We start from the raw sequence: 16,899 nt of genomic DNA, 5'->3' as shown, positions 1-16,899 counted from the left end.
GGTGTACTGCATGATACAAGCAATTAACATCCTATCATGCTCTGTGGCATGTATAAAAATGCTGAGCAGGCCCAGTTGATCTAAATTATGGATCAAGATGGAAAGAGGAAAAGATGTAAGTGACTTACGACTTAAGACTTAAGTGACTTAAATTCATTATTGGTTCAACACCTTACATCCAAACACTTTATGTTGGTTTTGCCTTTGATTTGTCATCTGTCTGTATATATATGGGTTTGTCTGTGCCACACAACTGACAGTCACAGACAGAAACAATTTTCATTTGCTGCATTTACCACATAGGTATTTTTAGTTAGTTTGGAAATGTTAGTGATGAATTTAGAAGGTTTAGGGTGGGAGGACTTAGGTGGATGTGCAGGTGCATGCCTGAATACATCTAATCGCCCGAGAAAATATTGAATCAATCCTGTAATTCAAGGAAACGTTTTTTTTTTTGTTTTTTGTTTTTTTGTCATGTAACATATGTAAGTGCAACAGTGTTAACATGTAGCTAGTGCTGGAGAACATAAATGGTTGTCATAGCTGTGGTGACCGGACACAGGGTGAGAACTGTGTCCACTGGGAACTTCATTGGCGATTCTGACTAAGAGACCAGCCCTGAGGGACAGGAGAACAAAGTCCCAAAAATGGAAATTTCGGGAGCCATGCGCGCTGAGCTGGGCTCGGGGCGAAGCGGCTTGAATGTAGATTAGCAGCAGATCTCTGCAGCTGCGAGTGCTGAAGGAAGTGGGACAGAACTGTGGGACTGGTGGGGGGGGGGGGGGGGGGGGGGCTGTTAACAGGCAGCTATTTTACATATATAAGGGGTCAGCAATATTGCTGCTGGAGCAGTGCTGTCGTACGAGTCTGGTCTTTTCTGATAACAAAATAATGCCAGCTTGGGCTTTATTTTCATTACCTGTGCTAATTAATAACAACAAATCCAGTAACATGATCAAGGGTTTAACTTTTGCACGCCACGTGAGGATTCTGGGAAGTTTGAGTATCACACTGCTGCTCTCCAGTAGATGAGAAGGAGATTTCCCTATGCTGGGAGCAATGCTTGTTTGCAGTCACCAATGCTGACACCATACCTGGTGGTATTAAACCACAGCCACTCAAACATACGACAGTCAACAGTCAACCAGAGGCAACTGGCATCATGTGACCAGATGTTAATGGCGATACACTTAATTCAAAATGGTTTCAAGGTCCTCCCCAGGTGGTCTTTGGAAGAGACAGGACGACCTGGAGAGCACACAGAACCTCTGAGCCTATCAAACCAGAGGCCAAGAAAAGACCTTGTTCCACACTTTTCTGTTCATCTCAAATTCATCACTTACGGCAGGTAAAATCATGTTGTCTCAATTTTTCATTAGCATTACAGCAGATATATATTTTTCCTTGACAGTAATATAATGTATGTCATAGCCTATATCTGAACAAAAAGCCATAAGCTTGAATGGAATTCAAAATTTCTTACAGCCAGTTCTGTTCTCAGACTTAACAGAAAGCAGTCAAAATGTAATGAGGCACAAATAACATGTATGTGCCAAAACTGAATAAAAGTAAAAATATCTCAGGAGCTCTCTGGCAATTTAAGACGTATGATGATGCAGACCGAGATTGATATGGATTGATTACCGATTTATTAACCAAATAACTGGATCCACTTTTCTCACATAGGTGAGAGGAAAAGCAGTTTCACTCTGATTGGAGGGCCATCTTCCCTGAATGATGACCTCACAGTAGGGTGATCTAGACTGGCAATGCCCTCATCCACACCCTTATCACAGTGCAGCTACACTTCCACCCTACTCCGTCTTCTTGGTCCACCCTCACCTACCACTCGCTAATTCAAGAGAACCTTGAACTTTGACCTCTCTTCAGCAATGAGGCAGTTCTTTAGACTCTCAGAGAAAAAGGTGGCAGTGCTCAGCATTAGCCTACATCATCATTGTGAGACATAAACAAATCAGCTGACCTCTGCCAAGAAGCCATCAGGGAGGATGACACATTTTGGTATGTGAGACTGGACATTGCGGGTTGGGGGGGTTGTGGTTTTATATATTCTCCTGAACATATCCACCCTCGTTCACAAAGGTCCCTTAAGACATAAGGTGCACCTTATACGTTGTTCACTATTAGCCACAGCAGGAAATGGAACCAAAGATTTGAACAATAATAATTTTGTTCTACATGATGACCTACTACAGATATAATCAGACGTTCTGCAAAACATCAAGGTTTGCTGATAATTGCTATTTTGTGTCTCTTGTTCATTGTTTTATTTAGCCATGGTTCTCAAGTTTTCAGCCCTAAGTTCTAAAGCTGTTTTTTGTTTTCGATTTGGGGGTTGGGGTGTTTGTTACCCTCTTTGGGCATTAAGAGATTGTGCTGAAGGAGGGGGTGCTGTTTTGCTGTCGAGGTACGGGAATGCCAAGCCAATTGAACTGGGCCTCCGTTTTCTGCATGCTTTGAGTACAGATAAGCATGATGTAGGAACTCTTTGTGACTAGGGCAAATCAGGCCACTCAACTTTGGGGAAGTGGGGGTTGGAGGGGGAGGGGGTACTGTGGGGTACACAGGCAAGAGGCAAAGGAGGGAAATAGGTTAAAACAACTCCCATCCCTTAGCATGTGAAGACGTGACCTGAGTTCCAATGTTGTCCTGACAGATATGCCCTTCTAAAATACAGAAACTGTTATGTATTCAGGGTTCTCTCAAAAAATATCCAGATATATTTTTTTCTTTAAATAAGAAAATGTTCGTCATAGGAAGGCATTTTGCTATGTAAAATTTAGAAGGTGCTGTGTTCTTTAAGAATGCCTGCACAGTTTGGAATTACTAAATTAAACTTAATTACTAAACAGTACATACTGTTAGTCAGCATGAGTTCGAGCAGGAGGGGGTGCGACATGGGGACTTGTTTTCTTGTGTTATACTCTTTCACTGCAGCGAAGAATCTGTCAGATCAGCTGTGGCACGCAGGACACATAAAGCTATTTTCTATTGTGCAATACTAACTGCCAAACCTCTTCACTGAGAGCACATGGTGAGAGTGAATGCCAAGCCATCCTGTGTGACAGTGTTACTACTGCAGCTGTGGGGGTAGGGGGGGGGGGGCTTGCAGCTTTCACAATCTGACACACAGCGCATCCCCCGCTATTGCACACGCACACGCACACACACACACACACACACACACATATACACACAAGAATAACAAGCTCAATAACAAGAGAATAACTTCTCCCTTCACTTCTCATAATCGGCTCCTCCCCTCTCAAAAAAACTCCCACCCTTCAGGGGGTAAACTATCACAAATGCCTCTGATTGGTTGCACCAAACTGAATGTGCGTGTGTGTGTGTGTGTGTGTGCAGGAGGGAGCGGGGGTGGGGGGGGGGGGGGGGGGATTAGTGGTTCATATGAAGCACTCACCACTATGAGTAGGCAGTCAGTCATGAGGTTTGGCAAGAATTAGATTACTAGATTTTATATCCTTAGAGGTTTTAAAGAATACCCAAATATATCCGTTTTTATGAGAGAGAGAAATATCAGAGAGCTTATGATTTTATGAGATGTTTAAATAGATTTTTGGGATATTTAATAAAAAAAGGAATCTTAACAATTTTACAATATGTATTATGAACTTCCTCAGTAAAAAGAACCTTTCAAAACTGATTTTTGTGCATGTTTTTTACATATCTGAGTTCAACCATTTAAATACAATTCATATACTCTCATATACTCATATACCATCAGCATCAAAATCAATAAAAGATGGTGTTATTAGATTATAATATAGTAATCCAGTAGATGCCAAGACTTTGTGATTAATTTTAGAACATCCCACAACAATTCTGGATTGTTCTTTCCAATTTTTTTCCAGATAAATTGAATTGTTTAGAATCTATTGCAAAGTGTTGTGGAAGGCATCCTGTTTTATAACAGTTTTCTAAAATTATATATTAATTTCCCCAAACATGTCATAAATATTCACACTTGTTTTCAGTCCTTTGTGCAGCCCCCCCCCCCCCCCCCCCACCTTAAAAAATTATTCATGATCCTGACATCACAGTGCTCTGTACCGGACATAGAAGTCAGCGTGGAAAACAAAACAAAAATTAGACAGGATATAATAACATTTTATTTTTAAGTAACTGTGCTTTCAGTCATATACTATTGAAACACTGAATCTCATTTGATTGTACTGAGCTGAGAACTGTTCCATCGGCTGTAATCATACATCATACAATGTTCCAACAAAACTGCAACATACCTTCCATTTTTAAAAGGGTGGGCTAGGGCTGAAGGTAAGGAGCTGGGGATCCACATGTCTATATATGTCTATATATGTACTGTATATATCAATATATTTCTATTTTTATATTGCACGTTTCTGATATCCTCAAGATATCAATTGGAGAATGTAGCCTGAATGTAGCCTTATTTCAGACATGATATGAGCCCCTAGCTGGCTCATCTGGGTAAAGCATTAGTCTGTGGTACAATTAGGTGCCATGCCACTTACTGGTGAATCAGTATGACCAGTGCTGCCTGGCTGGGAGTCCTTCAAGGTCATTAACCTGGCATAGCGTCGCGTAAGAATGGACGGCAGCGTAATCCCTGCTTCATTGCGCAATGATGACCCCTTTTGGCGACTAGGTGCATTGCATCTACTGCACCTGCGCTATCTGCATAGCAGGTGCAGGGTTCTGTTGTGAACCAATGGCAGCGTAGCACAGAATGTAGACTGCAGAGTGAGAACTAGCTTTAGCAGGCTGCACGCATGTCTGGGCTGTACATGCTTGCCTGTGCACGCCAAAACTGACACGACAACGTTGCGGTGATGGGACCGAATTACAAGTTGTGATCGAGAATACCAAGAATAGCAGAAAAAGAATAGAAGGAAATAAGGTTTATAAAAATCTGAAAGCGATAAATATGAATAATAATCACTAGACCTTGGATAAAAATCAGAACCTCCTCAGTGAAACTACTTCAGCTGAAGAGTATAATGTGAATTTTTGACCAGGATTGGGTCTGGAAAATGCAGTTCAACCTCTTCAGTTTACCATGTACATTCATGTGCTCAATAGAGGAAAGTGTCACAATGCTTTCACGCTGAACAGACTTAAATTAATTTCCCACAATGCTCCATTGTGTAGCCTGCAGGCACACAACAGAGTTCCTGTTAATTAAATTAGGCTTTATAAGGCTTGATGATGTAACTGTAACAGATTAAACATGTACCATGTAGCCTACACTGACACGAGCAGCAAAGTGCATATGGGAGTCAACCTGTCAAAACAGTCACATTGCATGGACCATTGTGCTTAAAACGGTTTAAAACGTAAAACTGAATAATAATGTTTTTATGAGGGTTAGGTAGTTTCCTAGCTTTTCTTAAGACAACAAGGCCAAGCCACTCTACAATAAACACAGCTGAATTTTGCTGTTTTGAGAAAGGCCTGGTGGCCACGTGGACCATTGAAATGTCATGATCCAAGTCACAGGTGTCAGACTCCAGTCTTGGATGGAACAGTGCCTGCTGGTTTTCTGTGCATTTCAGTACCAGCAATTCATTTTAATTGTCGACTGGCAAAAGAATCCATGCATCCTGTTCTCACAGCCTTAATTGGCTTAATTGACAAGAACTACAAATACCTGCAGACACTGCAGCCCTCCAGCCCTCCATTTGAGTTTGACAGCTCTGATCTAAGTGCTTGTTTCATGGACTGAAAGCTACAGGCCATTACAAAAAAATAAAATAAAATACAGAAATTAGCCGAAATTAATAAAATAGGTGACAAGATGGGTGACACGAAACGTGACATATCTAGTATTGACTATCGACAGCCTGTCGCTCCTCCCACCCAGGGTTCAGGACGTACTGCTGTGGTGGGAGAGTGAGGCTTCGCGAACCCCAAAATGGGTGGGGTTACTGTATACAGTCAGACACAGACTACTGTGGAGTGACTGTGTGTCCTCCATGGCAAAACACTACATTTCATAAAAAGGAGTCAGACATAGGAGGATACGGGGTTCGTGAAGCCTCAGGCCCCCGTCACTAGTGCACGGGCGGGAAGTGACAGTGGGCGGGGCTTCTGTGGACGGGCCCTTATTGGACCTTGGTGACAGCCTCGTGGATGGACTGGGCGACGTAATCGATGTTCTTCGTCGTCAGGCCGCACATGTTGATGCGGCCGCTGGCCATCAGGTAGACGTGCTTCTGCTTGATCATGTACTCCACCTGTTTGGCTGCAAGTAGAGAGAGAGATAGAAGAACACAACATTTTTTGAACAAGCCACAGGATCAGGAAAGTAGACCCCAAGCAAACTATGGGCATGAACACACAATGAAGCCAATGGTACAGCTTTTACAGTCTAGACAAAAGAAAGAAATTGCCATTTTTCTGCAAATATAAACAAATATAAAAGGAAAACCATTTTGTGAAACCACCTCAATGTTCAGGGGACCGTGAGGCGAGCGTGAGGAGAGTGTTAAGGGAGCGTAAGGGGAGCATAAAGGGAGTGTTAGGGGAGGGTGAGCTGTGGCTCTGTCGGCACTGCGGCATGGTGGAGGGGGGACGTACGGTTGAGGCCGGTGAAGCTGAACATGCCGATCTGTTGGGTGATGTGGTCCCAGGTGCCTGGGGTGCCCAGCGCCTGCAGCTTGGCCTTCAGCTCCGCCCTCATCAGCAGCACCCTGTCCGCCATGGTCTTCACATTACCCTGCCTGTGAGAGAGCAGGCTGTACCTCAGTGCACAGATCTAGCCCCACAGAACGCAACACAATGAAACCCAGCACCCAGCAAGTTCAGCTCTACTCTACAGCGCAATGCATCACCACAGCTAAGCCCACCCATACGCCACACAACAACTGAGCTCTACTCAATCCAACTCCTGCAAGAACACAACACAAACATATGACATAAAACACCAATGCAATACAGCCACACTACAGAATACCCTTTCACTATAAGCAACAGTATGTAGGCTAGGCTAGCCCAGCTCAAGTCTGTAACAGAACACAACGTCAGGACATATGTTTGAGTGGAAAACCAGTATGGAAAGATTAACTGGTGACCCTAGGGCCTGTATCACAAAGCAGGATTACTGAGTTAGCTGGATAACCGTACTGAATAAAACCTGGAAACCCCCCCAAATATGATACATGGACTGAAGTAAAAAAGAACCTGTTCCGGGTTTTACTCAGTGCTGTAATCCAGCTAACTCAGTAGCACTGCTTTGTGAGAGAGGCCCCTGGTCACCAGGATTAGACAGGCAGAGAGCAATGAAGATTATCGAGATGGCGGTATGAGGCGGAACCAGCAGGAGCGGACCGTACCATTCGGCAAACAGCTCGGGGGTGGTCAGGGTGATGGCCACCAGACGGGCTCCCTGCGAGGGGGGGTTGGACCAGGTGGTCCTGACGATCTTCTCCATCTGGGACAGGACCCGGGTCAGGTTCTCGTTGTCCTTGGCGACGACGGTGAGGTTCCCCACCCTCTCGTCTGCAAAGAGAACGCCCAGTGTTAGGACCCCGGTAAAATTACTGGTAGAAAATGTACAGCATAATAAGAGTGTGCAGAGCGCTGTGATTTAGGGGTTAGTTCTGAATTCCAGTCTTGGGGTGGCTATAGCTAATGTGCCCTCAGGCATGGAACCTAACCTTAATACCTACAGTGGAACAACCAGTTTAATGAGGGTGCTGGTTTGAATGAGGATGTCAGCTCCGCAAACAAGTGTGAGCATGTTACATGTCCAATTTCCCTCTTTGATACCCGTTTATAGTGCCTCTGCAAAGCAAACAAGTGTCACATCCATGTCTTTCAAACGAATACACAATTATATAATATTTATAATATTTCAGAACCCTTCCCAGAACAGCAGATTCTCAGCCCCTAGGCCAACAGAGTCACACAATATGGAGTCCCATCGACGGAGCCCGTTTACACTCGACCTTTTCGCAACACATAACCGATTTCGACAAATCCTAAACGTTGCAAGGGAGTGGTCTAAACGCAAGAAGTTGGATATGGTTTGGATTTGGCCAAATTCATTTTGAATTTCATCTGAAGGTGGTCTAGTTGGATTCTGCCGGCATCAGACTGGAACGCAAACCGTCCAGCACGCGTCTTCTCCCGTCACCAACACACAGCCTGTATTGAGTTTACGTGACTCACTGTAAAGACCAAAGTTCTTGGAGAAGGACTGGGCACAGAAGAGCTCAAATCCCTGGGACACAAAGTAGCGGACGGCCCAGGCGTCCTTCTCCAGGCTCCCAGAGGCGAAGCCCTGGTACGCCGAGTCAAAGAAGACAAAATGGTTCCTGCGCTGGAGGGAGAAACAGAGAGAGAGAGAGATGGAACGTGTGAGTGGAAGAAAGTCAGACAACCGAAAGGAAAAACTAGTTTGGAATCAAGTGGAGAAAATGTGGAGAGTAAGTAAAGTACCTGGACAGCACTATTCCATGCCTTATAAAACCATAAAGAATAAGTACAGGAATGCTGACTGAATCTTTACATGAGTTAATTTCAGAGGGTTCAGCCATCTGCTTAGGCCCAAAATGGTTAAAGCAGCTGTAACATCAGCATCCAGTAAATGTGCATGCGTGTACAAGTCTGCCCGAGCGTTGGGCTGCTTGTAGCTGACCCCTGACCCCACCCTCACCTTCATGACCTCTGCGATCTTCTTCCACTCATCCGGGTTGGGGTCGGTGCCCGTGGGGTTGTGAGCGCAGGCGTGCACCACAAAGATGGAACGTTCCGGGGCATTCTATAAATACAGGGAAAGAAGAACAGGCAAGCGGTCAAAAAAAAGAGTCTCGCAAACCAGGACATCGTAGGACAGAGCACTAACAGACATGCTCCACACGTTGCGTCTCTGCAGTGGAATATACCATGAGAAATATTTTTGACTCACACCACACCATGGAAAGAAGAGATTAAAGCCAGGGAGTAGAAAATTACCAGGGTTCCAGGGAGCAGAAAATGTTCAGTTTAATTTCAAGCCACATTGCCCATGATATTTGGCTGCCATTCATTTAGAATTCATGATTTCATCTGTGGGAAGAATCTGATCATTTGTAATTCTAAAATGGTCGTGAAAGCGGAAATAGCTTGAATTGTGCAGTGATGCTCTTAGCACAGGATGGCATTTAACAGCATCCGATTTCCATTTTCCCCTGAAGCCTCAGAGCCCTTTATCGTTGTCAATGACAACAATATGGCTGCAGTACCAGAGTGACATCAAGTATTGAACCCATTCTCACTGCTATTATTATTACTACAAGTTATACTGGACAATAGCCAAATGAATGAAGGCAAAACATGTTACAGTATGTGCATGCCTGGAAGGGCCTCTCTCTTCCTGTCCATCTCTCTCTTATTTCCTTAAAGTACTCACTCACACAGTCACTCTTTCACTCAATTTCTCATTGGCTAACTTCACTTTTCTCACCTGCAGGTCTTCCAGCAAGCCAGCCAATGCCAGCCCACGTTTCTCAGCATCCCAGTACCTATATGTCCGGATATCCTTGAAGCCGGCATCAGAGAAAACGCCGTTGTGATTCTCTGTAAGAACAGCAGGATTTAGGTGAAATGTTCATTTTACATTTATTTTATATCTGAGTCCAGCTGCAGAGGTCGAAAATACCGACCAGATGGCAACTGACCGAATGACAGCAACAGAACAAGGGAAGAAAATATGTGATGCGGTCCTTCCAACGAACATCCTTGGTAATTTTCCCATGGGCGTTCTCTGAGGGACTACAAACAAATGGCAATCAAGCTTATGGCAGGCAGACTGTCCAGTAACACTGAAACGTTCCACTGTAGTCACAGGTCGACTTCACTGCTGAAAATGACAAAATTACCGAATCATTCCCAAATTGGACCTCTCCTCCCAAAATACAGGCCAGGTTAACACACCGCCCAGTTGCAGCTTGTGGGATATAAATGGTGGCCAAGACACCACCTTTATTTTATACTGAAGTCATTCCTCATTGTTTTAAATAGTTTTAACAAGCACAACCACATGAAGTGGATCCCCCTTCAACCACACAGGCAGAACACCTTGAGCTAGTTTGAGCTGGAATTTCTAGAAGAGCAGAAGAGCTGTATCTTCTCATGGGTGCACCGAAGCATTTCCCATGACAACCAAGCTCACCCCATGTTGGCGAGGAGACGTAGACCGGGGTCGCCGTGTTGTTCTGACCGTTGTACCAGCGTCGCAGAAACTCAGCTCCGATCTTCAGCGCGCCGGTCCCTCCCAGACCCTGCACAGCTCCAACCTGTAGAGGACACGGGAGGAACAAAACTGTCAACAACAGAGGGACAGACAGTAACATGTATAAGCAGAGGACTTCATATTTAAATAATAACTTTGATACCTTTAGCTTACATGGCCAAGAGACATTGTACATTGTGTATTCACACCGGCGCTCCAATACCAATAAAACAAGCTGCATTTAAATAAACAGACAGGACTGAAAGCGAGAAAGGATGAGAGACGAACATGACTGAATATGCGTAAAACATCTGGACAGCAAAGGAACATCTGCCCTCAGATCGAGAGTCCCGATTTTCACAGGGGTGATCATCTGACCTAATTAAAATGAATTTCAATGAACAGCCAACCAACCCCTCCTCCCACCCCACCTCCAAAAAGGGTGTGAAACCGTACCCTGTTTTCCAGGATGGCGGGGCTGTCATCTCCCAGGGCGATCTTGGAGGCGCTGGAGCGGAACTCAGGCAGCCCCAGGATGGGCAGGTACTCATGGTTGAGGCTCTGGTCCTCCACAATCATCCGCTCCACTTTCTTCACCACCGGCAGAACCCATGGTTGGCAGTCGTCTGTCCTGTACGCTGAAGATAATGGGCGGGGTCACGTTGACACCACGTGTGCCAGTTACCCCTTTTTGAGGTCACAGGACCAGCAACAACAGCCAAGAACTTAAACACGAACCTATAAAGATCCAGTATCATTTCCATAATGAGAACTGCCAACCTCCGATGCACCACTATATGAAAATCATGTATAGGATAGCTCCTATACATGAAGTTAATGATTTTTTTTTTTTTTTTTTTTTTTTTCTGTTTTGTGGCATGCACTACTATTTCTCACAGCTTAATTGAGTCAGTACCAGCAGAAACACAATCACCAACTGTGGCTTGCTACTCAGAGCAGAAACATTACAATGTGGCATTACATAGCGTGATTGCACTCCACCCTTTCTTGCCCAGGCAAAATGCCTTGCGTGAAAACAAACTTGCAGCTGGCACAGGAACAGAGTCACAGGCAATAGAACGCTGTGAAGGGTAATGCATGTCATGTGTACTGAAAGGCCACTCTGGGTAAAGCTGCCCTTTATGTGAAGGTCTATGCAGCTCTCTGAAAAGAAGCTTAGCATATCCACAGCCACGGTGGTGCAAATGTCTTGGTGTCAGTTTACTTCACGCCAGTCTTTCCCATAGCTGCTGTATGGTCAGGGGTCTCACGAGGGGGTGGGGAAAGAAGGCGTTTTTTTTCCAGTTCTTTCTTAAATGTTATCGCTAACACTGCATACACCACTGCAGAATGCTCACAGTAGCTTTGCATGGTTTGTGCCCCGGGAGCAATGTTGGATCACAAGAAAGGTCATACCCTCAGGATTACGCTGCAATTTGATCTGTTTTTTTACAAAAAAGGACTGTGTGTTTATTTGGCAAGCAGGACTACTGAAGGACGCACAGGAAGGTGTGGTAATTGCATGTCTACAGCGTTTCTCTCTTCTTTTTTAGTGCCTCCTCTTATGTTAATGCAGCAACGCTCTACCCGCATTAAAACATTTTCTGACACGCCAAGGACATCAGAGTGCCCTTCTCTCATATCAGACCCTGTCCTAACTCTCATATCACACCCTGGCTGGCGTCTGCACACAGACCTGAGGCCTACCGAACCCCGGGTTCTTGCAGAACCCCACCCCACTATGGAACCATCTCACATTGGAACAGTTAAACAGATCTTCACTTTAAATAGCGTACTAGCCTTCCTTTGCCCTATCGTTGAAATTATATGCGGCCGTCCAGACTCAGTTCTTTCACGTCTAACGGTACAGCGCTGCAGCCCTGTCTTTAGGAGTAAATTAGAAATTTAGGCGAGTCGAACTGATGCTGCAAGACCTCGCAAAGCGGAACATTAAAAGGTAACAAAATAGCACACATGATTGAACTTGCGTGCACGTGGAGCTAAGCATTAGCTAAGAATTATTTCTTTAACTTATCTAATCGTCATGATGGAACATTGTGTCAAGAACACCCTTCAACAAGACATCCTTCAGAACTGACGATGCTCCGTAGCAATTTAGGTGAACCTAACCCCACACGCCCATAACTTCTAAACTTAACGTGCAGCCTTACTATACACCTAGCAATCTGTCATAACTAACCAGCTATGGTCCAAAAAAGTCATGGATAATGCTAACATTGATCACTAAATGTAAATGGCAACTTTGAACTTGAGTTAAGAATAAAATATCAAGGCAATTAATTAAAACGGCGGAAGCATTTACAGAATTTACAGAAGAAAATGAAAAATATACAGACAAAGAGGAAACCGACTAATGATAACGTTAATATACATACATCTGACCGGGACCAAAAGTGGTTCACTTAATTAAATACAGCTAACTAGCTAACGTCAAACAAGCTAATTTAAGCACAACATCACTCAGAAGAAGGGTTTCATCAATTAATGATTAAATAGTTAAATTAACTAACACAGATTTGTACAGAAACCATTAAAAAATCGATAAGCTTTCCGACTAAACTGAGACATTTTCATAGTTCTCACCTCCGACTCCAAGATTAACCTTATGAGGATCTTTGTCTTCTCGGAAATCTGCAGTTAGTTTAAAGACAGCCACTGGAGCGGCCTGTGGTACTTCGCTGAACACAGACATGTCACCCTCGTTCAAGACCGGAGAGCAAGCGAGAAAGCAAACGGGCTGGTGGTTGGGATACCTTTCACCTTCAACTTGGTACAATGTCGAATGGGCTGGTACGCGTCAACCAATAAGGGTTCACGAACCGCTACAACATTCAGTACGGGCCAATCATGTTTCGTATTTGTAAAGGTCAAGAGTGAGCTAAGGGCAACTGTGAACAAAATATGCGTGGCCAATAAAACCAAAACGCTTCGTTAGTGACTGACCAGCGAGTCTGCATGACTGAACCTATTTTTTTACGACCTATTCATTGACTCTATGTAAATATAACCGAAAAGCAAGCCCAGAGTTAATTTTAACGGTGAAGCACCCGGAAGTCTGTACTGCGCATGTCTCCGCTGTGCGTGAAAAGGATTGGTGGCTTATCGGGCATTGTAGGCAAAACGAAACTTCCACGCAGTACACATGGTAATACACAAGACACATTTCGTGTTTTATTCATTGGCATATGTAAATATCTTTATGTAATTTTTTAATTAAACATTCAAAAGAAACGCCCTTATTACATTAATTCAGGCTACATATAACAGTTTCGATAAAACGACGTTCATGCTGCATGCGTATAGGCCTACACTGCCGCAGGCCAGTGTTCTGAGCAGAGTGTACTGCGTCTGTAAATATTATATTAAGTCCACTCTGCAACCAAAATTCTGTTTTCTATTCTGAAAATGTAGTATGTATTTATAATCCGTACTATCATATTAGAATTCAGCTGAGTGTTTGTCATTTCAGCAACAGGTAGGCTGGAACTACATTAGGTTTTCAAATTGAGGATTCCAAATAGTAATCAAAAGAGGGTTCGATTATGACACTGGATCTGTTCGTAAATTTGTAGTACACCAATTATTACATTCAAGGGTGAAAATGCTGCCATGTGGGTTATTCATTTAAAAGGTATTTCTTTTGTTTTGGCTACTGTGTCCTCCTAAATGTTGTGTGGTGTTACAGTAAAAACTATTTCGAGGAAAGACTGTCACCTTTGATGTACTCAAGAGAGGCTCGAGATTGTGACCAGTTTGTGGCATACTGCGACAGTTTTACTTTGTGTTGCCAGAAACGTTTTAATGCCGGGGCATGTTTTCGTTTTTTTTTTAAAATCTCTCTCTCTCTCTCTCTCTCTCTCTCTTTATCTGGTTCATCATAGGGTTTCTTTCCCGATTTGACCATTGTCATTTTTTTATTGAATCATAACTTTCTGTCTCAGTGTCTGGTCAGGTACATTGTCTTTCCCCCCACAAGGTGGCAGTCAGAGCTTGCATTTGAGAGTCCGAGCAGCGATTTATTTTGAGCCTGAAGTCTCTCTTTGCTACAAAATTTATCAGAACATAAAGAGAACAAAGAACAGTAGGACCTGTATGAACACTACTTTATTTTTCCCCATTTAGAGAGTTTGTTGTAGATGTCAGATGAGATTACAAATCTGAATATTTATTTAAATATTGTTTTTTTTATATCAAATGTTATTTTTCTCACTGTATTAAGAAACATTAAACTGCCCCTCAAATCTCATGTCTCTGAAACCCTACTCAGGATCTTAAAAAAACAAAAAAAGTATTTTTAGTACAATAGTACAATACTAAGGGGAAATCATAAACTCCTCACACATAAACTCCTCAAAAAAGTTTGGAAATTTGTGTTTGGTCGATCATATCTCTGTATGTCACTGTATTATTAGCATTGTATGTTATATCATTGGAACACCTGTTAATTTCCCTTTACAATGATGTCCCATTTGTAAGGATCATGCATTTGTGGGATGAGCAGCACAGCTGATTATGTGGGTGGGGTCCCAAGTGAAATGTGGCAAATTTCCCTGCCAATGTCAAACAGTGTATTCTCCTGTTGGTATTGACTCTATTGTTTTGAGTTGTTTGGGGGATTGGATGATTGAACTCTATCAGTAGATTTTTGCAGGGAAATTGCCTCAGGTCATGTGAAGAGTTACCTGGTAAGCCACCCACATTTTTTCTCTTAGGACTGTGTAAACATGGAGGCATTTTGGTCTCTCTCCCTCTTTTGCTTTCCTCAGAAGTGGTTGATAAATTGATGCCTCCTCACTTTGGCATCTCCACTTGTAAACCACTGGAGTGTACTGTAGTTTGTTTCAGTGCCAACTGAGTGAGTCTGCGGTACGTAATGTTTTGTTTCTGAATTCTTTGATCTCTTGTTTTACGTAGACACAGAATTGCTGGACTGGAGCACAACATTTGCACATAGCCTTCCACAGTCAGAATGGATGCACAGTTTGAGAACCCTATGAAGAAGAAGAAGAATGCTTTATTTGTCACTTGCATATACATGTACATATAGTGAAATCGTCCTTTTCATTTAACCCATCCTAATTACTTAGGAGCAGTGGGCAGCCACAGTGCGGCGCCCGGGGACCAACTCCAGTTCCGAGGCCAGTGCCTTGGTCAAGGGCAATGGCAGGAGTACACCCGGGGGGCGGGTGTCTTTGGACTGTGGGAGGAAACCGGAGTACCCGGTGGAAACCCACGCGTACACGGGGAGAACATGTAAACTCCACACAGAAAGGCCCGGGCAGGGCTCGAACCCAGGACCTTCTTGCTGTGAGGCAACGGTGTTACCCACTGCGCCACCGTGTGCAATTTCCAATTTAGTAATTATTCCACTGTGGATTAAACCTACTATTAGAAAATGAATATTATCATTTAAATGTTTAGGGACTCAAATAAATGTACATACTGTGCTTAGACTGATTGAGTCAATCTGTCAAATAATAATACAGTTTAAGACAGCAATACTGTAGAGACAGGAAATCAAAGAAACACATCAAAAACACTGGAGTACATTCTTGATTTTCTTTTTGTTTAGTTTCTTCATGATTTAAACATGTTTAAAACAAATAATTCAGTTGTAAATTATTTCTGTGTTTTATGAACCTGAGTTCAGATTTTCTACTGCTCTTTGTGATTTATAAATGATGGCTCTCTGTTGGGTTGGGCTGTCTGTCCATTCTGTCTATCAGGAGATTGCCTGCACCGTATTTACGTATAAAGTTCAGCATACTTTATACGTATATTTACGTATAAAGTATGCTGCACTAACATAACAGATTTATGTAGCTGAATATAATAACATCCAGTCCAGCTAGAAAACATACAGTACCCACCAGGTGCCCCCTCAAGGCCTGTCATCCACACAGCTGTTGGTATGGCAATGTTTTACAGATAGGCACTGCAGCAGTCCACAACAAATCAGTTGAGATGAGGCTGTGCTGTTAAAATTATGAACAAGCACGAAACCGTCCAGACCCATGGCGCACTTGTTCAAAGTGTCATGAGCAAATCTTGGCTAACTATATAGCTAGCTAGATATGGCATGTCCTCACCACTGTAACGTTATTTGTTGTCCTCCGTGTGTCCATACATCTGTATCGGTGGACACGCTAACTAGGTTAACTAAAGTAGGCTAAACGCTAACATGTTAAGGTTAGCTAAAGTAACGTTAGGCGATAAAGCTGTGCTTAAAAATCTCGTGCCGTTCGAAGTGGTGATTTTGGGAGATGCACGTGCGCATGCGTCCTACTAAACAAAGCACCACCTGCACATGCGTCCCACCAAATGTCCCTCTCAGGTCGTCCATGAGTGAGTGAGTGACCACAATTTGCCATGCATAGCCCACAGCGAAATTTCCTGAACTTTAATGTAATACACAAAGAAGTGTTGCAAATGTGTGGTTGTGTCCTGTAGATCTGGTAAATGGCAGTTGAAAAAAGCATGCAAGGCAAGTTCATGTGCAGTGTTTTTATCTGTTAGGACAAATAAACTGGGTAGCACAAAATGACTGCCAGTAAGCCCATTGGCCCCTCGATGAGCTGCTAGTTCTCAGTCATCATCGCCCCAGGAGTTGAATTCCCAAAGTTAGAGGGGAGCATGGGGGC

At 43.4% G+C, this 16,899-nt stretch overlaps 1 protein-coding gene and 1 long non-coding RNA gene across 2 annotated transcripts; one reads left to right on the top strand and one right to left on the bottom strand.

Annotated features, from left to right (window-relative positions):
- The first annotated feature begins 2 nt into the window (after window positions 1-2).
- LOC118219788 lies at window positions 3-2,724 on the top strand. The gene is made up of 2 exons (XR_004763843.1): window positions 3-1,348; window positions 1,687-2,724. It is a non-coding gene; the product is annotated as an uncharacterized LOC118219788 (long non-coding RNA).
- Window positions 2,725-4,131: 1,407 nt separating this feature from the next.
- Window positions 4,132-13,039, bottom strand: LOC118221287 (aspartate aminotransferase, cytoplasmic-like). Its single transcript, XM_035406227.1, has 9 exons — window positions 12,842-13,039; window positions 10,694-10,875; window positions 10,178-10,301; window positions 9,470-9,582; window positions 8,681-8,785; window positions 8,194-8,344; window positions 7,356-7,521; window positions 6,601-6,743; window positions 4,132-6,265 (listed from the first exon to the last, which is right to left on the bottom strand). The coding sequence occupies exons 1-9, from the start codon at window positions 12,948-12,950 to the stop codon at window positions 6,126-6,128; spliced, it is 1,233 nt and encodes a 410-aa protein (XP_035262118.1). The 5' UTR covers window positions 12,951-13,039; the 3' UTR covers window positions 4,132-6,125.
- Window positions 13,040-16,899: the final 3,860 nt, after the last annotated feature.

This window comes from Anguilla anguilla, chromosome 2, assembly GCF_013347855.1.
Source record: "Anguilla anguilla isolate fAngAng1 chromosome 2, fAngAng1.pri, whole genome shotgun sequence".
NCBI lineage: Eukaryota > Metazoa > Chordata > Actinopteri > Anguilliformes > Anguillidae > Anguilla > Anguilla anguilla.
This window is presented reverse-complemented; position numbering and strand designations above follow the sequence as displayed.